At 36.1% G+C, this 22,817-nt stretch overlaps 3 protein-coding genes across 6 annotated transcripts; 2 read left to right on the top strand and 1 right to left on the bottom strand.

The window, feature by feature from the left end:
• On the top strand, positions 43 to 2,564 carry LOC18613369. Of its 2 annotated transcripts, none has more exons than XM_007050570.2 (7): positions 43 to 444; positions 695 to 752; positions 842 to 1,147; positions 1,228 to 1,276; positions 1,362 to 1,456; positions 1,636 to 1,760; positions 2,335 to 2,564. In XM_007050570.2, the coding sequence occupies exons 1-7, from the start codon at positions 299 to 301 to the stop codon at positions 2,390 to 2,392; spliced, it is 837 nt and encodes a 278-aa protein (XP_007050632.2). In that variant the 5' UTR covers positions 43 to 298; the 3' UTR covers positions 2,393 to 2,564. The 2 variants fall into 2 exon arrangements, with proteins under 2 accessions (XP_007050632.2, XP_017971418.1); XM_018115929.1 differs by having other exon boundaries at positions 845 to 1,147.
• On the top strand, positions 2,934 to 10,189 carry LOC18613370 (DNA repair helicase XPD). 2 transcript variants are annotated; one of them, XM_007050575.2, is made up of 12 exons: positions 2,934 to 3,756; positions 4,061 to 4,341; positions 5,158 to 5,240; positions 5,341 to 5,744; positions 6,219 to 6,412; positions 6,535 to 6,715; positions 7,940 to 8,064; positions 8,370 to 8,459; positions 8,616 to 8,694; positions 8,802 to 8,878; positions 9,296 to 9,404; positions 9,908 to 10,189. In XM_007050575.2, the coding sequence occupies exons 1-12, from the start codon at positions 3,223 to 3,225 to the stop codon at positions 10,025 to 10,027; spliced, it is 2,277 nt and encodes a 758-aa protein (XP_007050637.2). In that variant the 5' UTR covers positions 2,934 to 3,222; the 3' UTR covers positions 10,028 to 10,189. The 2 variants fall into 2 exon arrangements, with proteins under 2 accessions (XP_007050637.2, XP_017981692.1); XM_018126203.1 differs by having other exon boundaries at positions 3,235 to 3,739.
• On the bottom strand, positions 10,489 to 16,119 carry LOC18613371 (basic helix-loop-helix protein A). Of its 2 annotated transcripts, XM_018126210.1 has the most exons (8): positions 15,633 to 16,119; positions 15,246 to 15,500; positions 13,689 to 13,785; positions 13,280 to 13,294; positions 13,094 to 13,150; positions 12,415 to 12,970; positions 10,826 to 11,724; positions 10,489 to 10,745 (listed from the first exon to the last, which is right to left on the bottom strand). In XM_018126210.1, exons 1-8 carry the CDS (start codon positions 15,734 to 15,736, stop codon positions 10,665 to 10,667), a joined length of 2,064 nt encoding a protein of 687 aa, XP_017981699.1. In that variant the 5' UTR covers positions 15,737 to 16,119; the 3' UTR covers positions 10,489 to 10,664. The 2 variants fall into 2 exon arrangements, with proteins under 2 accessions (XP_017981699.1, XP_017981704.1); XM_018126215.1 differs by lacking the exon at positions 13,280 to 13,294.

Consider the following 22,817-nt stretch of genomic DNA (forward strand, 5'->3'; position numbering starts at 1 on the left):
AGCTAAACATAAGTGTCATTTTCAGCTAGATAACATTTTTCCTTTAGTAGTAATTTTACATAGCACATTTGTTTGAAGTCTCGATCTTCGTTTCCTCTTGGTCCTTTGTCCGGTGGAAACCGTCGGACCTTCCTAATTCCTCTCTTGATAAAAAGCACTTGCGGTGGGGCATTTTATTAATCTTTATTCGTATTCCGTTCCGCTCCGGTTAGTTCTCATCCCGCCCAAAACTTCAATTCAAATTAAACCCCCCATCCAATCAACAAACAGTACCAACACCCTTTCTACTTCGAAGAAAATGGCGTTGACGGAAGGAGAAGGAAGCTCAGAGATGGAGGTCACGGAGATTGAGACGACTGCTGAGTTCTTGGACGGCTCTGTCATCTTCCACCTCGTCAAGGACGCCATTGGTTTCGTTCTCTACATGCACCAGCAAATCCCTTCGTATGTTCTCTCTTACTGCTTCCTTCCTTTACTCACAAATCGGAAATAAAAAAAAAAAAGAAACTCAAAATTTTCTTGATCTTTCTCTACGAATTTGATTGAATTGCTCGTTCCAAGTTTCTTCATCGTTTGCCTGGAAATTAATCTGCTTTGGGCACTGAAGGTTTATTTTTCTTGATAATATAGTCATTTTAATGAAATATTTGGCTTAAGGGGACAGAAATAATAAAACCAATTACTTTATATCCAGCATTTTGCAGGATATCAGTCTTGAATTCGAGTCGATGCATGCTGAATATAAAGAGTTGGTATGTTAGCTTTGTTGAGTCAATTATTTGCCTTTGTTTTATTTTGTCTAGTCTTTTTGTTTTTGCACCCTAAGAATTGTTGGTTTTAGGAGATGGATCTTGCAAAAACTGAGGTAAAGGCATCTTTGCGAAGAATGCACGTTGGCAGAATGAGAGAGTGTAAACAAGGGATTAGAAGGATGGAAAAGTTTATGAATTCAGTTTCATGTCTTCAAACTGCATTGCAATTGATGATAAGCGAAATCCCTAACATCCAGGAGGTTATTTTGGTCCTTGGGACAAGTCCAATTCGACCTCAGCATGTTTATCAGATGTATTTTTCACATTCAAATGCTGCTCCTTCTGTTGAAGCTGATTTCATAAAAGGCAAAACAGCAGAAGGGCTTTCAAAAAAGGTATCTAAGGATTGCTATCTCTACTTCCTTGTAACATTGCACATTTTTTGGGACATGTAAAGAGTAATTCTGTTTTACAGGCTATTAGGGCTTTGATTTCAAGAGGTGCAGGTTCCAGTTCCTGTCCAGGTAGTTACTTGAAGCATTGTTGTTGTTAATGCAAGTCAGTCCGTGGAAGTCAAGTTGATGGTTGTCTGTTATCTTTGTTTTTTAGGCCCTACGAAGTTGTTTCTAATGGTTAAAGCTCCCACCTCATTTAATCTGCCTTTGCATTTTCTTCCAAAGCGTGACTTCAGATACAGCAAAAGGGTAAAGATGAAGCTACACAGGAGCCTTTCATGATTGGACCATTTTATTTACATCCTGTGATCATTTAAGAATCTTAATAAACTACAATTTAACAAATTGTTTACACACTAATGGTGGAGATATGCATGTTTATTTCCATTTTTTTAAGCTTTAATTTTTAATGCGTTTTTCCGTCCCAGATTGTGCCTTTCAGACTACGATTTAGATGCAGAACCCAAGGTTTGGAAATAGATGCTTCCGGTCATGGTTCGCTGTCCAGCAGATCAACTGGTTTGATAAATTCTTCTTCAAGTGATTTCATTTGGTATGGTTATTGATATCTTGTTTTCACCTAACTTATTTACACCATATCATAGTTGCTGTAAGTGATGTAGCTCAGAGGAAACCTTTTATCATATCCCCCTTCTAGGTACTAAACCTTGTTGTAAAACATATAAACAGGGGAAAGTTTAATAATATGTTAAGGTGGCAAACTCCAGATAGTCCGGTCTTCATAACAAGGTTTTGACTTATTGATCTGAACTAAGGACATTGTAAACATAGTCTTTCTCAACTCTCCAGCTATATATTCAGGTTATACTTTTCTAGTTCCATTAGCAGAATGTTATTCCTACATATGATTATTGGCCACTTACTAGAACATCTGGACTACCCTTTGCCCTCGGAAATTGTTTAGTGTGTATCACTGGTTTTATCAATGTTGTTTTAATGCATTTACAAATGAAAATTTGGCAGCTGATTAGCTAGTTGGAGCTTGTATAGCTTGGAAGCCAGTGTTACATAGGGTTCAGTATTCAATCAAATTATCCTGGAGCATTTCAGAGTGTATGCAATTGAGGTTGTCACAACCTTGCTTATGCGTATTTCATTCTTTATAGGTTTCAATGTCGGCATGCAATTAAGGGCATAGCATTCAAGACACCCGAAGAAGGATGAGAAAGTTCATCTTCCCATGATGAAAGATTTGTCTTCTTGCCTTATTACCTTGTTCTGTTTCCTTAGGAGGTTTTTTAGTATAACTTTTCATATGCATAGATGTAAGAGCTCGTACATATTGATAAACAAAGCTACAAGTTTGGTGGCTGTGGTTATAAGTGGCCACCGATTACAGCACTCAACTTCAGCTGCTAACCTGCATTCTGCATTATCTTCAACTTGTGAATTACTGTGTAATGGAATTGAATTTATTTTCTCAAGAATTAGGCATTAATTGGCTTGAAGACGTCGGATAACAAAAATTTCTTTCTTTTTTTCTTTGGCACAAGCTCACAAAGTTAAAACATAGAAAGACAAGCTTTGAAACGTTTGTGTGAAGTGACGCTGGTTCACGTAGGAAGAGTGCAAGGTTGCTTCTATTTTTGCCTTTTAAAATTATAAAAAAAAACTTATTTTTCATTAGAAAAGTATAAAAAAAAAAAACTCCAAAAAGTCGCCATTGGTTTCTAAGGTTATCTGACTGGAAAGCCAAACGGCCAAGGGCCCAAGGCTGAGGTTTATGAATATACATTGCACACGCCTTGGGTCGAGCCCACTATAGGGTCCATTCTCCTTTTCTTTTCTGGGAACTGGGAAGTGAAGAAGCAACTCAAGCAAGAGACAACAAAAGGTCATTGCCAAGATCAACGAGCACCAAGACAAACTGAATGAACTCTCTCTGCTATCTCTCCATTCTTCTTTCTCAAACCTCAAAACCTTAAAACACTCCCGTCTGAATCCAGTATAAATACATATATAGCGATTTAAACAAAACAAAACCCAGAAAAACCATGAAGTTCCAAATCGAAGACGTCACAGTCTACTTCCCCTATGACCACATCTACCCTGAACAATACTCTTACATGATCGAACTGAAGCGAGCCCTAGACGCCAAAGGTCATTGCCTTCTCGAAATGCCTACGGGCACCGGCAAAACCATCGCCTTACTCTCTCTCATCACCAGCTACTCTCTCTCCAAACCCCAAAGCCCCATCAAGCTCATTTACTGTACCCGCACTGTCCACGAGATGGAAAAAACCTTGGCCGAATTGAAGCTTTTGCACAATTACCAGATTAAGCATTTGGGTCCTCAAGCTAGGATTCTTGCCATCGGGCTTTCTTCGAGGAAGAATTTGTGCGTGAACCCGACGGTTTTAGCGGCCGAGAATCGGGATTCGGTGGATGCCGGCTGTAGGAAGCTCACGGCGAGTTGGGTTCGAGCCATGGCGGCGGAGAATCCCAATGTGCCTACATGTCAGTTTTTTGAGAATTATGAGAAGGCCGCTTCTGCGGCCGTGTTACCACCCGGTGTGTATACCCTTCAGGTAGTCAGAGTTTTCTTCTTTAAAAAAAATTATTGGATACGTGTATGATATTAGTTTCGAGTTTCAATTGTGAACTGGATTTGAAGTTTATTTAGGTGACCATTTGGTTGTTGCTCCCAAAAGTAGCAAGCAAAACGCACAAAGGATATAAAAAAAAAAAAACAATATTTTTGAAGAATTAAAAATAAAAAGTAGAATTTTTTTAGATAAAAGAAAATGCATGGTTTTCCATTTATATAGACTAGTTAGATTATAATTGATGTTACACTTTAGAATCTGTGTTTTTGACACTGGGTTTTTTTAGGACTTGAGGGCGTTTGGGAAGGAGAAAGGGTGGTGTCCGTACTTTTTGGCGAGACATATGGTACAGTTTGCAAATGTGGTTGTTTATAGCTATCAGTATTTGCTTGATCCAAAAGTGGCTGGGATTATATCCAAGGAAATGCAGAAGGAGTCTGTTGTGGTGTTTGATGAGGCACATAATATTGACAATGTGTGTATCGAAGCACTTAGTGTTAGTGTTAGAAGACAGACACTTGAAGGAGCTACCAGGAATCTTAATCGGATAAGTCAAGAGATTGATAGGTATGTACTTTGGATAAGTTTTCACTGCATCTGGAAAATGTACCATTTTGATTCAATGTAGAGAGTGAAACTGAAAGGTAGTGGCCTAGAACTAGTGAAGTTTAAGGTATTGGGACTTAAAAGGGCTGTTTGGTCCAGCTGAAACTTCTATACGAAATGCTGTTCAACTACATAACTGTTCTAAAAGTACTGTAAAGAGAAACTAAAATAGCTTTTAGCACATGTAATGCAAAAGTGCTGTCTGATTTAGCGAACTATTTGATAATATTTTAATTCATTTTTAATAAATGAAAAAAGAAAAGACTCAATTTTATTACATCGGATGTAAGTTTTAAAAAACTACATAAAATAATTGGACATATAAATATAAATGAAATCAAGAGAAAAAAATTGAGCCAAATGAAAAATATAATTCTCTGTATAATTTTGTGAATTTTGAAGGGAAAATGATAATATAAAAGAATCTTATTAAATTTTTGTCATTATGCATTGCCACCCTTTGGAGAAACTTTGATTTATAGCTTTGTCTAAAAGCCAAAATGGGCTTGTTGCCTAAGCTAAAAATTTGCAAGTTTTGAGAGCCAAACACCTTGCTTCTGCTTTTGTAGTAGAAAAAATCTCTTTCATAAGCTGGGCCCAAAACCCACTTATGCAGTTGGTCTTTTTCATGGTCCTAATATTTGAATGCCTCAAGTCTGGTCTCTGTAATTCGTTAGGAGTAATCATTGGATTAATTCTTGAGGAGTATATCATCCCTTAATTTCTGAAGCTGAAATTTTTTATATGTTTATCTAAATTGTATATCATGGTAGGAAGGTTCAAGGCCACTGATGCAAGCAGACTGCGTTCTGAATACAACCGACTTGTAGAGGGTTTGGCACTGAGAGGAAACCTACCTAGTATGTGGAATAGAATCCTTTTTTGCGAATGTTTTGATAACTATTGCTTTGGTTTGATGATAGTCCCAGTTCATCAATTTTACTCTCTTCTCGTATGCAGTCACTGACACCTGGCTTTCAAATCCTGCCTTGCCTGATGATATTCTAAAGGAAGCTGTGCCTGGAAATATCCGTCGAGCTGAGCACTTTTTGCATGTTCTACGTAGATTGGTTCAGTATCTGAGAGGGCGACTGGAAACTGACAATGTTGAGAAAGAAAGCCCAGTTGGCTTTGTTGCCTCTATTAGTAGTCATGCTGGAATTGACCAGAAAACATTGAAGTTTTGTTACGACCGTCTGCATTCACTCATGTTGACTCTAGAAATAACTGACACAGATGAGTTCTTACACATCCAAACAATATGTGACTTTGCCACTCTTATAGGCACTTATGCCCGTGGGTTTTCAATTATTATTGAACCTTTTGATGAAAGGATGCCACATATTCCAGATCCTGTCTTGCAGGTTGGTCTTTGTTTGTTTTGTTCTTTTCTGAACCACCGATGTTTCAATATGTTGGCAAACTTCCATAACTCTGGAAATGACATAAGGATTTTCTCCCTACCATTAACATGTCCCAGTGATAATATTTTCAGAACCTCTATTTTTTTTAGAGACACTCTATTGGAAAGCTTCACTTTGTATTGTTTTGTGGGGAAAGAAAATGAAGCTGCTAGTTTGTCCTTTTTAGTTTATTTGTGTATATGATCTGCGATATCATGATATCTATCAGTCAGAGGTGGTCATGTAGATGCTTTGTCTTCCATGTTGATATTCATTGTATTTATTCAGTTTGAGATATAATTTATGGTTTTTGGGCAGTGGTTGCATTGCAATGAATCCTACTCATTTTTCCCTTTTACTCACATGTCATAAACATATAATCCTTTTATTTTGTCTTTTCATATAGTAATCTTTCTGCATGATTTTGCATTCCAGCTTAGCTGTCATGATGCTTCTCTTGCCATAAAGCCTGTGTTTGACCGATTCCAATCAGTTGTTATTACATCTGGCACGCTTAGCCCGATTGATCTGTATCCACGCCTTCTTAATTTCCATCCAGTTGTTAGTCATAGCTTTACAATGTCCCTGACAAGAGATTGCATATGTCCAATGGTTCTCACACGTGGAAGGTCGACAGATTGTAATCTTTTCCCTTGAGTTGTGACAGCTTACAAGTTTGTAACCTGTAAGAGATTAAGGCCTTATAAATAAAGTTGTTTTATGTCAATTACCATTTGATTTGTTCTTGCAGTGATCAACTTCCTGTCAGTACCAAATTTGATATGAGAAGCGATCCTGGTGTTGTGAGGAATTATGGCAAGCTCTTGCTGGAGATGGTCTCTGTCGTCCCTGATGGAATTGTATGTTTTTTTGTCAGTTATTCCTACATGGATGGAATTATCAACACTTGGAATGATAGTGGAATTTTGAAGGTGAGGATCTTGTGGGCTCTCTTGTTATCAATTGTAGAAAGAACTTGTGCTGGTCATTTTTTTCTGGTCTCTCCATCAAGTGAAAAAACCCCTTTTTCCTGATCTCCATCCTTCTTTCTTGCCTTTTCCCTTTTTTCTGATCTCCATCACTTAAAAAACACCTTGCTTCTATGTATAGGGCAGATTAACTTTCTTGAGAATAATGTTATCTTTTTGCTGGAAGTAGATGTATATCCTTTTTCTGATTAATTATTAATATTTTAATTAATTATAAATTATTAATATTTAAAAAATAAAATAAAAATAAATAATTATACATATAATAAAGGGTATTTTTATCTTTTTATTTTTTATTCTTTTCTTATTTCAAAGTTGTTGTTACCAACCAAACACTGTAATAAGTCATAATAATTATTCCTACTCTATTCCATTCATCATATCAAACTATGTAATACTTATTCTATTATATTCTCACCTCATTCTATTATCATGTAATAACTATTCTATTCTATTTCTATCTATTCCACAAACCAAACGTGCCATTAGAGTCTGGAATAGTGTGCTAAATGGCTATTTTCACATTAAATGCACCCCCAACTACCTCTGAAGCTTCAACAATCATAAATTCAAGCTCCCATAGCATTTTTAAAGGTTGGAAGACTTTGAAACATAACTCCAAGAGAAGATTTTAGCTCAAATCATTAAACACTCTTTGTACTTTTCTTCTTACAGTTAAGTCTTCAATTGTACCATCTACAGTGCCTTTATTGCTTATTTCCTTTCTCACCAAACATTGTACTCAATTTGTTGTTTAGCCTTTAAGAGGCATCCCAACTGCACTTTTCATTTCCTACTCTATTAACTTGAGTAGTTATACCTTAACCAATTAAAAAGGTTGAAATTGAGTGGTTATATGTTAACCAAGGTAGAAGGTAGAGTGGTTACGCTTTAACCATAAAAGGCATTATATTAAAAGGTTGTGGTTAATCCACAAAAAACATTATATTAAACTTTATTTCAATAATGGATTTAAATTCCTTAGTGAATCTAAAGGAGAACAAGTACGCAACGAGGCCGAACCTCTATAAAATTATTGTGTTGATTTTCCTTCCTTTCTTACTCTTTTAATCTCATTTGTGTTTTCAATTTTTCTCAATTTACAAGAACTCAATTGTCTTGATTATTTTTAAATTGGGGAAATATTTATTGATCTATCCCTTGTAGGAGATAATGCAACATAAGCTTGTCTTCATTGAGACGCAAGATGTTGTAGAAACCACATTGGCTCTTGACAATTATCGCAGGGCTTGTGATTGTGGAAGAGGTGCAGTTTTTTTTTCTGTTGCCAGGTACTATTGATGATAAATCCTTTTTAATAGGGCAGGCACTTGGATCATATCCCTCTGTCAGTTAGACAGGGTAGTAGGCTTACAGCCATATTATGTTCTGGACTTTTATTACTGTCTTTGGTAATAACCTGAAACAGTGTTTTTTTTTTTTGGCCTATAACCAAAATGTTGTCTTTGTTTTTTTTGCCAAAAACCAATAACAGTAGTCTTGGTGAAGTATTTTGTTGTGATACTGGTAGTTTGTTTAGTATAAAGAGATTATCACATTCTAATGAAATCACCTTGAATGCTTATGTATGTTACAGGGGAAAGGTTGCTGAAGGTATAGATTTTGATCGACATTATGGCAGACTGGTAATCATGTTTGGTGTTCCTTTCCAGTATACGTTGAGCAAGTGAGTTTCATCATATGATTATGCCTTTGTGGTTTCCAGTTTTCTTTTTTCACTTGTAGGCATAGGTGATCTATAGATACAACAGCTTTACAAATTAAGTTATCATTTGTTATATTTTCTATGCCTGCATGTCAATAAACCTGGGTCTGCTTGCAGAATATTGCTGGCAAGGTTGGAGTACTTACGAGATACATTCCAGATAAAGGAAGGAGATTTTCTTACTTTTGATGCCTTGGTATGATTATACATCGATCTTTGTCCTAAAAGAAACTTGGATTTACTTGATCATATAGTTATGAAGTCTTCTCTGAGACAACTGAATAATTTGATTTCATTAAGCAGAGGCAAGCTGCTCAATGTGTCGGTCGAGTTATCCGTTCAAAGGCTGATTATGGGATGATGATATTTGCTGATAAAAGGTATATATCTATTGACTCTCTTTTTTCATTTTATATTGAAACTTAGAATTTTTATTGTGTCTTTATTTTATGGCTGTTGATTTTTCTGCCTCCTTGTACCCTCCTAAAGTTTATAACCTTTTAAAAGCTATTATTCTTTTAATTACTTTTCAGTGAGGGCTATGTAAAAGAGCCTGGGAGTGTGTTGGTTTTTTGCTGAATCTATTTCTTTTTTAGGAATAATTTGGTATTCGTCATGTTTTTAGCTAGTAAGAAGCCAATAATAAAGCTTATAGGGTTCTGTCAGATGAAAGTTTGACCCATTTTAGACTGCTCATGGTGATTTTATGTCTTTCTTTTTGGGTTGATAACGTCTTGGCATGAAAATTTTTATTTCTTTCCTGCTCAACTCACAGTAGTTGATTTAAATTAATGCAGGTACAGCCGACATGATAAGCGCTCAAAATTGCCAAGTTGGATACTGTCTCACTTACGAGATGCAAACCTGAATTTGAGCACTGACATGGCACTGCATATAGCAAGAGAGGTGTGTCCTTTTTTTGTTTTTTTGATATTGTTAGCACTTTGGAGAGATAAAAATGTCTTATAGACTATAGCATAGTTTTAATATAAACGGCTTACGTATTGAGGTTTGCTTTGATGTAGTTCATATATGATGAGCTAAATTAAGAATTGAATAATGAAATGGAGTAGTTTTAGACATTTGAAGTAATTTTAATTCCTTTAAAACAATAATTTTTCTTTGAATCGCTGAGGTGGTGAGATTATAAGTGCAATGCAGGCATGTCCAACTGCTTATGTGTCTTTAATAGGTGGCTTGAGACAAAAAAAAGAAAAGAAAAGTTACAAGGTGAACGTGTTTGCACCCTAGAAAAAGGTTGAAATCTTGTTTAGGGTTTACTTTGTATATGATGAGATTGACTATGACATATTCTAAATATTCAACTATAGGAAATACCATATTAGAAATTAAGGAGCTAGACATTTCACAATGTGGGTGTAATCTTGGGTGTTCTTTTTCTGGTGCAGTTCCTTAGAAAAATGGCTCAACCTTATGACAAGACCGGTGGCAGTGATAGGAAGACCTTACTGTCACAAGAGGATTTGGAGAAGATGGGTGATGGAAGCGTGCATGAAATGTTGTATTAAGGATGTTTCTGGCATGAACAAATTTTGAGTCTATTCTGTATATCCATGTTTTATATTAAAGCCCTGAAATTTTGTCATTTTTTTAGCGGATTCATGGCATATATAGGCTTTAAAATTTAACTAGTTGCAAGGGTGATTGCTCGTTAGTTGCTTTTTGTCCAACTGCTTTATTAAGCTTTTCTTTTTCTTTTTATGGGGGCGCGGGGGGGGAATGAGCGACACTTGTCTGCGGAACCTTTGAATGGTATGCAATAGTATGACCAAATGAGTAAAAACAAAATGAAAAGGTATTTAATTGTAATGATGAGTTACTAGTAGTCCGTGTAAACCTATGGCAACCGGCAAGTTTTCTGGTTTCTCAGTGAAAACGAACGATGAACATGAATGATCTCGACAAGGAGAGTACAACGGTAATGAATTAGACGGTATGATTGCACATCTGTCGTTGGAAAGCGAAAAGAGAGAGCAACTTGGAATTGGTACATCATGTCTCCGTTCATTTCATTTCATTTCATTTTATGTTACATTAGAGGTTATTACAGTTAAGAAATGACCGCATCACCCTCCTCGAAAACAAAAAATTGTACACTGTTAACTAAAAAGTCAGTTTTCGGTTAAATAATCTACATTCAAAAACTTAGCATTGAGGTATTATTTGATTTATTGCCCTCTTCACCTCCGTTATGCTCACCTTCTTCCCGTTGACATTATCCTTCACCTGCCATTCACAAAACATAACCGTCAGTCTTTGTTAATTAAATTAATTAACAAGCCAATTTGCAGTAAAAAGTCATTCACCTTGGCTCTCAACTCCGCTGCAAACACCCCATTATTCAAAGAAGACTGAACCGCCGTTATCTCTATCCGGAGCTGTTCCCTCAACATCTGCATTATATCAAGCAACAGCCCTTCCTTATACGCGCATTGCAACTCCAACAACGCGTCGCTTTCTATTATTGACACCTCCACCGACGTCTCTTCCATCGCCTGCGACAACTCCACGGTCCTCGGCTTCGCTCCACCGCCGCTCCCTTCCACTATCCTCATCTTCCTTTTGTCCGACCCTGTCCCCGGGCCCACCGATCGCGCCCGCTCTGATACCGTCACCCCACTTCTCTGATCTTTGAAACTGCTCGTTCTCTGCGGTGAATCCTCTGATCTCGATCGTTGTTTATCAGCTTCCATTTGCCTGTTATGTGTCTCCAGTTCTTGAATCTTTTTACGCAACTGTTTCACGTACTCTATGGTGTCCCCGAGTATGGAAGCTTTATCCATTTTAGTAACGAACGGAACCAAGGATCTTAATATAATGAACCGCTCATTGAGCTTCTCGCGTCGTCGCCGTTCTGCGAGCACGTGGTTGGCGCTGAGCTCGTCCTGAGGGGTTCCCTTGCGGAACCGAGCGGCGGCGTCGGAGTCACGTGACTTTGGGGAGTTCTCGTCGCGGTATTTGCTATGGAGGAATGGCACGCTAAATAGAATGTACTTGAGGAGCCACTGGGACGTGCCTTCGACTGCCACGTGGACGTGGTGGTCCGAACGGGTTGTCCACTTGGCAAATGCTGAGTGGGCGGAGTAGGTGGGGTACCCTGTTGACGATGAGTCGGCCCAACGAGAGGGTTGGTTTTGGAGGATGGTGGAGACAGTCTGAGAATAGTGGGTGTCTTCTTGAGACAGTTCATCCAATGGAAGGGGCCCTGCAGGATATCCAAAATCAAAGCAAAATGGTAATTGATTAGACTAAACTAAAAGAAGAAGAACAAATTAATCTAGGGTTGATTTACGTGCCATCTTTCATATCCCTATGACAATGTTAATATTAATGGGGAATGCAGTAGATTTTTGGGGTCAATGAGGGGCTTTTTGTCAACCACAAGGACCGGATCTTCTATGGGTTAGCTGAAATTCGCTTTGTCAAAGCGATTGGGCAGGTTGCAAGAAAATGCGCCAGACCCCACTCCAGGCTTTTCTAATTCGCTGAGAAAAAGATTTTATTACAGCCTGACGCTGACGCCGTTTCTGCTGAAAGCCTCAACTCACATACACAACTCCATCCCTAGGATCACAGATTTCCCACGCTCTTGCTCACAAAAAGCTATCTGATTTGTCCCCCCAACTGAGACCAAAGTCCCCACATGGGTAAATTTTTTCATTTTCCGCGGGAGAGTGAAGGCCATGTGCTTGGACAGGCGCATCCAATGCACACCCTCATCAAGCGAGTGAGATGATCAATTTGGTCCCACAATTTAGAAACCATTCTAGGGAATCAATTTATTATCGGCCATCTATGTTTCAACCAAGATTTTGCACTAGATTTCTTCTTATTGGCTGACAGTGCGTTAAAAAAAAAAAATTTATAACGAGTCCAACTATCATTTTCTCTTTACCTGAACATGGTGGTTGAAGGCTACTCCCCGTTGGTTCCTGTAGCATTGCCCACTTCCTACTCGACTCGGCTCGCCTCTGCTGGTCCGCTGGGTTCCCGGTTTGACTCACGGCTAGCATATGGAAATCTGAGTCCAAGTTATTTGATGCGTCGTCTGGGGACCCTAGCCTGATATCTTCAGACATTTCCAACTGCATTAGCTCGCTTGGCTCCGCTGCGGCTGCTACTGCTTGAGTGTCTTGTGCGGGGACTTGGCGGCTGTTTTGACCCGTTTCGGCGGAGTCTGATTCGGGTTCTTCTTCGTCGTCTTCTTCTTCTTCTTCTTCTTCTTCTTCATCTTCATCATCATCGTCCTCTTGGTTAGCGTTTACTGGAGGGTCTGCCGCGGCGTACATGGGAGGAATGGAAGGAGAGCGGAAGCGGGTGTGGTCCGAGGAGGTGGCGGGGTTGGAAGTAGAGTGTTCGGAGAGAGCAGGTTTTGGCGGGGGAGGATTTTGGTTGTGACTATCAGTGAAGAAGGTTTTGACATGTTGGACCATCCCTAGATCCTCTTGGACCTGAAATAACGTTAAATTCCAATCTGCTGTCAGGATATTGACTGAAGAAGTCGCTTCGTATTCATAAGCCTTGTGTTTTTTCTACACGTACAAAGTGAAACAAAAAGGCAACTTTTTAATTACCTTTTCTGTACTGCCGAGTTCAACGACTCCATCAAGAAGAGGAATACAAAGCACAGTCTGCAGCAAAAAACAACAGAAATGAAATGCTTCAATTTTACTCTTAAATATACAAGAAGAATGAAAGAGAGAAGTGTTCATTAAGCATTCATTTAATTTTGTTCTGCATGGGTCAATCAGGAGGTATACCTGTATGCGAGCACTCTGTTGCAACCCGTACGGTATTATTTACGTTGACAAACAGGAAGATGTGATACAGTTAGTGCACTGAAATCAAGTGTAAGAAACAAAGAACAAGCTTTCTTGAAAGATATAATTAACTATGTTGCAGTTCATTCATGCTTTTCTTGTTTAACCCTCAAGTACATTCTTTTCAGGTGGTGACCAAGTGGTATATTATTAGCTCAAAAAAAATGCATGGCCTGCTTCTGATCGATGATGATAAAAAAAGCAAGGCAAATCATCCCAGCAGGAAGCTCCAAATTCAGATACAAAAACTAGTTGAACGCACTTGTATATATATATATATATATATAAGACCAGCATGGCTTTATGAAATTATAACCTTGTAATTAGAAAAAAGGCAATGTCATGATACCTTGGCAAGAATAGCTCTTGAAAAGGTTTTGCTGTCAACCTCATTTGCACCTGTAAGCCATACATGCTGCCTCCTTGCATATGCCTTCCCTGGTAACCTGCATATCACCACCCATTTTTGATGTTCTTGTATATAAATATAAATATATATATGTTTGAATACAAGATAAATGCTGTAGATATTGATTAACTAGAGATTAGAAGAAAGAAAAGAAATGTTACGTACTAGCTCTTTAATTTAAAGTAGAAAAAAAGAAAATAAAGGCAAATTCCTGTAGCTAATGAAGACATTCGGTTATGTCTTCTTTTCATGATCTGCAAAACACCGGTTCACAGTTTTGCAACGTGATAGTCGAGCATCCTTGCCATTACTCAATATATAGTGCTACTGCTACGTAAAGTTTCTTGTTCTTGGTAATGAGACGAGCCTACTCATCTGCCCTCGAAGAGTAATATAAGGATGATTTGGACATTAAACGAGGCTTTAAAGAAAAAAAAAAGGATTGCAGGCCTAAAAGCTACTAGTTCATAGTAAATCTTATCTTGGAAAGTTTCGGAGCAATGATTACTGTGGTCGCTTAGGTGGGTTTCAAGGGTTATGGCAATTGGTTCTTTCCGCCGGAGTAACATCCTCATAGTAGAAAACATTCGGTGACAGTGAACCAATATGTAAAATCAACTTATTACTGCTACTTTACCCATTTCAAGTCCCTTGACAACAGTTTCCGGATTCTATTCCTCAAGAGCTCCTTGAATAGTTTTCAGTCTTAAATTTGTCAAAAGACAAATTCAAGCACGTTAACTTTCAGTATTAAATTGCAAAGAAAAACACAAGAATCTCCTACGTCGTCTAAAAATGAAGAAGACGACGATATGAAGGCTCTCACCTAACCTCTTGTAAAGGCACATGAACCTGCATCAATGCCTTAAAACCAAGACCCGTGGATCAACTTCTTCACAGGACAAAACAAATGGTCACTACTTACTACATCTATATCAGTGGACTCGGCTGTAGATAAATTAATTCTTCAATCTACCACTTTAATATTACAGCTGCCATAGCGATCCTAACTGTCTCATTTACTCTTCTTGTATGTAATTGCCCCACTTAACATTCCAGCAATTACAGTCCCACAGCGACCGACTCATTTCTTAGTTCTTACACTGGTCAGTAATGATGAGGAAGAAGGGCTACTCCATTATTTACTTTGCTCTCTTCAAATAGGAAAAAAGAATTGAATTGTGTGCTCAATATGATAAATGCCCTACTATCTTGGAATGGAAACTTTAAATTGTTTATAGAAGAGTTTTAAGACAAATAGAAGAGAATAGGCATCGTAGAAAATTCTGCCTACTGACAAAGAGTGTAAAACAAAATAGATCATCCACCCATAAGTTTTTTTCTACTTTTACTTACAGATTCGAGCACTGAGGTTCACTAGAATAAGTAATTCAGGTTAAAGTTAACGGAAACAAGTGAACTGAATGATAGAAAGGAGAGCACAAAAGTCAATTGGCTAACCAGCTATGTGAAGAAAGCTATTGTGGGAGAACTTACCCTACTCCGGGAGGAAAAGAGAAGGAGACACACATCAAATAGAACCACTCGGACTCGGTTAAGTCCTCCGGTGACAGCGCTGCACAAGGTCGCCGGGCTGGCTGGTTCGTCTCTCCTGCAGACAATGACTCATAGAGCTCTCTAAGCTGCTGGCTCCTTTGCAAAGATGCCTCCTCGGCACTAACCTCCATAGGTTGTACTGTCTTTCTAGTCTTAATTGCACCATTGTAGTATCCGTCTGACCATATTAAGATCCTAAAACACAATCAAATTGATCATTATCACAAAATTTTCAGGAAAGCAGAACTAACACACGAAATCAATTGTAGTTAAGAGGTAAAAAATTAGTGTAGTTATTGATTAGTAATTTGAAAGGAAAAAGGTTACCCTTGTTGTGGACAAATTTGCCAGAAAAGACTGTACGTCCATTGAACTGATTGCACCGCCTCCTGCAACATATTCTGAAGCCTGCTACTAGGCGGCGCAGCCATTCTTCCAACTTTACTCACAACTTTACTATCTCTCAAATGTTTACTTGCTTTCAAATTTGAGCAAGGATATTAATGTCAGAAAGAGAACAAAGGAAAAAAAATTCCTTTGGAGCCACTAAGATTAGTAAAGAAACGGAAAGGAGATTCATCAATCATCCTATCATCATCTTCAGTTGAAATCAAAGAACCCTTTAGTCCCTAACTGCAAAAAGAGAAAAAAAAAAGGAGGAACAAAAAGGAAGGGTAGACGGAGAAGTCCGAGGAAGGAAGAGAAGGTATATAGCAGAAGAAGAGACCAACAGGTGAGAGAGAAAAGAATGGCACAGAAAGATTTAAAAGGTAGATGACTTTGAGGAGAGATTTGTTTTAGTGGCCCAAGAAATGACCCACTTTGTAATATGAAATCGATGAAAGAAAGAAAAATTGAAGGGTCGTTAGCTTAGAGATTGATGTATATAAATTAAAAAAAAAAAGAAAAAACAAAATTTAGTAGAAGTAGTTAGGGTTTATAACTGCGAGAGTACCATCTGTGATATTGTCTGGGAAATGAGATTTGACTGGTCGGTCTACCAGACAGTTTGATGAAACCTGACAAGTTTACGGTGTGTGCGTGGATTTTGTTAGTTGCGTGGTCTCGCCCCTTAGCCTACGTGCGCGCGTTCTTCGCTGTTTACATCATCGAAGAGAGAGACAGAGCGTGTAGTTGGAGTAGGTGGCGAAGACTGGGCGTTGGGCAAGGGAACTGTCCATTCTTCATTTTCAAAGGGGAATTCATAATTGGGTGTGGAGATACCAGAACTTCTACTATTAACAATTACAGGAAAAAAAAAAACTTTTTTTACCCATTTCTTCACGTGTCTCTTGGATTTTGTTTTTGTTTTTATTGGCTTGTTTTTTTTTTCAAATTAAAATTTAGAGTAAAATACTATTACTTTCTTAACTTTTAATTATAATTTCACATAAATTTATTTATTTTTTTAAAAAATAATCCGCTCTAAAAGAATATCTTCCGTTGAACACGTAAATTCATCCGTTAATCAACTATTAATATTTTCATTAAATTGATGATGTGGCAATCTTAAAAAGACAATATTACCTTTCATTAATTTTAAAAATTATCTTATATTAATTATAATTTTTTATTTTTAAAATTTTTTCTATTTTACAAAACAAAAAATTTCTCTACTCCTTGAGAGGAGAGAGCACATTTGGTGCTCTAAGGGAGTGAGCATTTATCTGTGCTCCTTAGGAGAGGGAAGCACCGATCTAGTGCTCCAAAAGGAAGGCAGCACCGATTTGGTGCTCCCAAGCTCGATGTTCCTAGAGGTGCTCCCTTTCTGATGCTTCCCACCTGTAGTGAGATGGACAGTTGATGAATAGGAGTACCGTCGGCCGGTCACATTGTTTGAGAAAAAAATAAGAGAAAAAGAAAAAAAGATATTTTAGTTTTTTGCATTTTCTATTAATGATGTTTATACTTTTGGATCTCTTTGGACCTGTGTGGAATTATGGTTAAAAGTTAGAGTAGTGAGAATATTTTATCTTAAAATTTAAGATTTAGTTAAATAAAAGAGTATTTGAATATTTGGTTCAATAGTAAATATATATATTTTCTGTTTGAAAAATTGAGATCAAATCTTTCATTCTTAAACTAAATTTAAAATATTTAACTTGCATAATAATAGCAATCATAGAAGAGGTACTCAATTGGGGTCCAAAGCTTTTCCGTATCTTGATCATTGGCTCTAGAGAGGTGGTTTATATTCGATGTTCAAGGAAGCATGAGAGACCACACAAATAAGGGGATCTGGGAAAACAAGGATATGGTCAAGCCTTAGAGAGGTCAAGCTCACGATTAAGCGGTGACAGAAAAGGCAATTTGGTGATGTGCAACTGAAAATCTGAAACTTAGAAGGGGAGATACAACAACTTGAAGTGGATTTGTAGGGGGTTGCCCGAGAGAGTAAGAGAGACATTATTATAAGCAAGTGTGAATTATGGAAGCCATATAGAGTGGAGCAGAGAGCATGGATAAGGAAACAAAAATAACACAATAAAATAATAAACCATTTCCGCTGCTAATGGATCAAAATTCATTGGAAATTGATCTAAAATTCGTAGAAAAAGGATGAACAATCTATAAGAAAAGAGTAGAAATTTGTTGGAAAAAAATTATAAAATTCATCAAAAAAAGTCAAAATTCATCGAAAAAGGCCAAAAATCTATCGAAAATGAGTTCAAAATTCAAATACCTAACTATTCAAAACTCAAACTGTTAAGATAAGGTCCAAAATATTAACTATACAATTTTTTTGAATAAAAAATGATAAGAAATTTAAAAGTATAATACTTAAAAAAATCTCTAAATTATTTAAAAAATTTTTATTTTTTATTATGTTCAATCAAGTTTTTATATTTTTAAATCAAATAAATTCTCATGATTAACGGTTGATTAAGTATCATTAGCAAAAATATACCACTTATCAGTTTTTACCACATGGTGCTAACGTAAATATTGGATAACAGGGGTTTAATTAGATGCAATAAATGAACAATTACTTATTTGAATTTTTTGAATAGCTCAAGGACTTTTTCATGTATACTAAATACTACAATGTTATCTTTCCAGCAATCACATTCCTACTAAAGTACCAAACGCCATGTAAGACTATGGAAGGGTCTTGGGCGTCTTTGTTTTCTGGAACTAACTTCCTGTTAACAAATGCTATTATGATGCTATTGTCATGGATCTCACATTAGTAAATATATGAGGTGGGTTTTGAGTTTATAAATAAGAGCTTTCCTCAACTTATCAAGTGTGTCTTTTGAGTTGCAAACGTTAGTCTGTGATAAATGCTACCTGAGTAGATCCAAATCTTCATTAATGTGGGACTCCCATGAAAGATAGGTGTAGTCTCTCTCTTGTATAACGAAGGTGTTGCATAATTGAGTAAGGTAGAATTGCATGGATCCTATATTATGGTAGAATGGGTTTATAGATAAGGGGCTTCCTCTACTTATCAGACATGTCTTTTGGGTTGAAAATGGACACATAAGCCCATGACAAGTGATACCAAAGCATGCATACTCAAATCTTAATTAATGTGGAACCTTATTGAGAGATATAAAGACACATGAACCCGTGACAAGTGGTAGCAAAGCATGCATACTCCAATATTAATTGATTTAGAACCCCCATGAGAGATATCAAGATCGAGATAGATTCTAAAAGATGTGTTTTTTTGGTTAGAAACAGACACATGAGCTCATGACAAGTGACATGCATACTCAAATCTCAACTGATGTAGGATCCAATGAAAGATATCGTGACATATGAGCCCATTACAATTGGTATCAAAGCATGCATATTCAAATCTTAATTGATGTGGAATCACCATGAGAGATATTAAGATCGAGGTAGATTTTGAAAGACCTATCTTTTTTGTTGGAAACGAACATGTGAGCCTGTGACAAGTAACATGCATGCTCAAATCTTAACTGATGTGGGACCATATGAGAGATATTATGACATATGAGCTCGTGACAAGTGGTATCAAAGCATGCATACTCAAATCTTAATTGATGTGGAACTCCATGAGAGATATTAAAATAGAGGTAGACTCTAAAAGACATGTCTTTTTGCTTGAAAAACAGACACGTAAGCCCATGACAAGTGACATACATACTTAAATCCTAATTGATGTGGGACCTTATGAGAGATAGTCGGATTGAGATAAATTCGGACTAGTGTAAAGGTCCCTCTTCTTTATGGGTAAAAAGATAGTGCAATGCGAGATAAGGTAGGTCTTGATTTATGAATAAAATTTTTTTTCCACCTATCAAGTATATCTTTTGAATTGCAAACGTGCACCCGTGACACTGTAATCTAATTGGTGGAAATTGTGTGTATGTATACTGATTGTCTTTGATATTGACAAGGTGTGGCTTAAACTGAATGTACAGTTACTTAATCGTGCTGGGCAAATTAAGCCTAGGCTCGGGGAAATTTGTACATAGGATTGGTTGCCTACTTGCCTTCTTTGATTCTTGTATAGTGTTTATTGTGATGAAAGTGACGAAGAGCTTGGAACCCTGCGGGCTGTAAACATTCGTTCAGTTCAGTGGATGTAACTAACATCCTTTATTCAGCAATCAAAACTTTTAACGTTCACAAAAAATGGAAAAGGTATATTATTTTCTTAATTTCATATAGAATTAGTATTATGTTTGAATTAATCTTACTATTTTAATGAAATAAACTATTTTTGTTGTTATTATATTACATTGGATCGGTTAAAAATCTATGTATTTTTTTTATTCAAAAAATTAGGTTTCGATTTTTTCTTTTTTAAATAAAAAAATTAACATGCATAAAATAAATGTTTTATTTCCTATAGAATTATTATATTTGAATTAGTCTTACTTTCTTAATCAAATTTTTGTAAAAATAATATATACTTGGTGGTATCCCAAAGCGACTGCTTTTGGAGACCATAAAAGTATATCTCCCCTTCTTTTATTTTTACTAATTTGAAAATACACTTTCATGAGAAAACGCCACAGTTTATCCTACCAAGTTAAGCTCTGTTTGGCACTGTATTTGTTGAGACTAAACATAATACCAAACAGATATATCTAATGACTTTAAATCGAAGGCGATGAAAATACTCTATTCCATTTCTCTCTCTTCTTTTTTTTTTTTTTTTACTTTTTTCCACAGATTTATTTTATTTAACGTTTTCTATGATCAAATAGAGCCTAATTATTAACTTATAGATTTGATGACCTCAGCGCACGTTCCTATCTTTGGATTGGTAACCATTTTTATCTTGTCAACGTTTGAGATTCATAATTAAATTCATACATGCAATGGTCCTTAATTTTTTTTTCCTTTTTCAAAATTTAAAGAACTAAAATATGTACCACAATTAGTATTCCTTGACACTTCCCATGTGGTACACAAAACATGACTTTTTTGTGGAAAAACATTTAATATTCTAACAAATATAAAAATTAAGGGAAAATAACTTGAGAGAGTTACCTATATCAGGATGCCTTTTGTGATTATAACATGCATAGTACGTATTGGAGCTAAAATGTTGAGGTTATTAAATTTGTTATAAATGTACAATACAAAGATTACGCTCGATTATTTGAATGCTAAAATATATTTGGCATATACGTTTCTTCCAACTTAGCGTTTTCTTTTTGTTGATCCAGCCGTTTCAGTTGTCATCATTTCTCTTCAAGTTGTGTTGATGTTACTGTTACAAGTTTATTGAAATAATTTTGACCCATATATATATATATATATATATATATATGTATATAATATATATANCTAAGTTTATTAGTAAATTAATTTGACCATATATATATATATATATATATATATATGTATATAAATATATAATTCAAAAGAAAATTGAAATAGATAGGTTGACCAAGAAAAGAAAAAGAAACGTGTGGGAATCTGAAAAATGAATGCCGAGGAATTGAAGTGGAGGAAAAGTCGGGACTATATATAAGCAAAAAGCAGGGGCCGCCTCAAGTCATACCCCTTTAATTAAACGAGCACATTTGACTTTAGCTGGAATGGCAGATTCCAACTACGAGTCCTCCCACTATTTTCACGATCCGACCGAATTAATTCCTCCATTTTTACGTTCAATTTTAAGAGAACTACCCCACTTTTAAAATCTCATTTCAAGAAAAAAATGCAACACACGTGTATCGTTGGGTTGCAATCAGCTATTGCATACTTTTTTTTTTTTATTATTTGGTTAATTTTCAAATCAGATGATGGAAAGGATCCCACCTAACTCCAAATTAAATCCACCTGTGAGACTTCTTTGCCTTGGAATCATTATTGGGTAGTTGAATATTATGTAACCGAATCTGATTCTTCTCTATTGTCAGTGGTGGAATCTAAGATTTTAGGTTTGAGAAGGTGAAAATGAAAAATTTAATATTTGAGGAGGTGAAATTATAATTTTTTTTAAAAAGTAAAATTTTAAAATTTTAAAATAAAACAAAAAGATATAAATTTTTAAAATTTTGGGAGATGGGGTCCTTACTAGCCCCCCTCCCTTCACCTCTGTCTATTACTAAATATTTGTATCTAAATGAATATATATTACATAAAATTTCACCGTGATCAAATAAAAAGAGGAAAAACATTTTTCCAAAGTTTTTTCTTTTTTAGGTAAATCTTTTTTTTTTTATGATATCTTTTTAAGGTAAACGTTGACAATGTTCAACTCATTCTACATAATTTACAATTATTTAATTATTCTTTCTTTTCAAATAAAGTTCCTCATAAGATATTCAAAGAAACTAAATTTGGCAGTTGGTGTATTTAATAGATTGAAAATCATTACGAATGGTCCACCAACTCAAACAGGACAAAAAGAGAAATGAAATCATTTTCATTTTCAGCCACATTTTGGTATGCGTTAAGTATCGTCTGTCAAGCAAAGTTTTAGATATGACTTCTATCTATTTCAGTATTTATTTCCCGGTTGAAGTTTTATTGACGTTTAGAATATTTATCTTCAATTAACTTAAAATTTAATATATACAATTTATATGAATAGAGCATGAAATTTCAAAGTTAAATTAACAAATTATTAATTGCACAACTTAATAATTATGGTTCAAAATACTCACCAAGTCTTTGTATTCGTGCATTTTGTTTAATTTAGTCATTGTATTCCAAATCGAAATACTTTATTATCTTGATTTTGAGAATTGTTTTAATTTAATCTCTTTTCCTAACGATATCCAATTTGACTGTTAAAGATGATGGTGTTAACACTGACGTGGCACACAATGCCAATGTGGCAACTAAGGTGGCTCGGATTGATGATGTGGCATTGTGTCATGAGCCAACCTTGTATTAGATTATGACAGGGTAGAGTTGTTTAAGAGAGTGAGTCTTTGGTACTTGTAAGGAAAATGTTCTCCTTTTAAACATTGTAATGGCTCGTGTGACATCTCTAGAAATATTTATTAAGTTTTTAGGAGGAAAAATCCTTTGAGAAAGGAATATCCTCATTTCAAGTATTGTAATGGCTATTGG

This window comes from Theobroma cacao, chromosome 1 (assembly GCF_000208745.1).
Source record: "Theobroma cacao cultivar B97-61/B2 chromosome 1, Criollo_cocoa_genome_V2, whole genome shotgun sequence".
In the NCBI taxonomy this organism is placed as follows: Eukaryota; Viridiplantae; Streptophyta; class Magnoliopsida; order Malvales; family Malvaceae; genus Theobroma; species Theobroma cacao.

Coding starts and splice junctions, on each gene's coding strand:
- LOC18613369 (XM_007050570.2), top strand. CDS start 299: ATGGCGTTGACGGAAGGAGAAGGAAGCTCAGAGATGGAGGTCACGGAG. Junction 753..841: donor ATGCTGAATATAAAGAGTTG/GTATGTTAGCTT, acceptor TGTTGGTTTTAG/GAGATGGATCTTGCAAAAAC. Junction 1,148..1,227: donor CAGAAGGGCTTTCAAAAAAG/GTATCTAAGGAT, acceptor TCTGTTTTACAG/GCTATTAGGGCTTTGATTTC.
- LOC18613370 (XM_007050575.2), top strand. CDS start 3,223: ATGAAGTTCCAAATCGAAGACGTCACAGTCTACTTCCCCTATGACCAC. Junction 3,757..4,060: donor CCGGTGTGTATACCCTTCAG/GTAGTCAGAGTT, acceptor GGGTTTTTTTAG/GACTTGAGGGCGTTTGGGAA. Junction 6,413..6,534: donor ATGGTTCTCACACGTGGAAG/GTCGACAGATTG, acceptor TTGTTCTTGCAG/TGATCAACTTCCTGTCAGTA.
- LOC18613371 (XM_018126210.1), bottom strand. CDS start 15,736: ATGGCTGCGCCGCCTAGTAGCAGGCTTCAGAATATGTTGCAGGAGGCG. Junction 15,501..15,632: donor CAAATTTGTCCACAACAAGG/GTAACCTTTTTC, acceptor ATTGTGTTTTAG/GATCTTAATATGGTCAGACG. Junction 13,786..15,245: donor TCTTTTCCTCCCGGAGTAGG/GTAAGTTCTCCC, acceptor GGTGATATGCAG/GTTACCAGGGAAGGCATATG.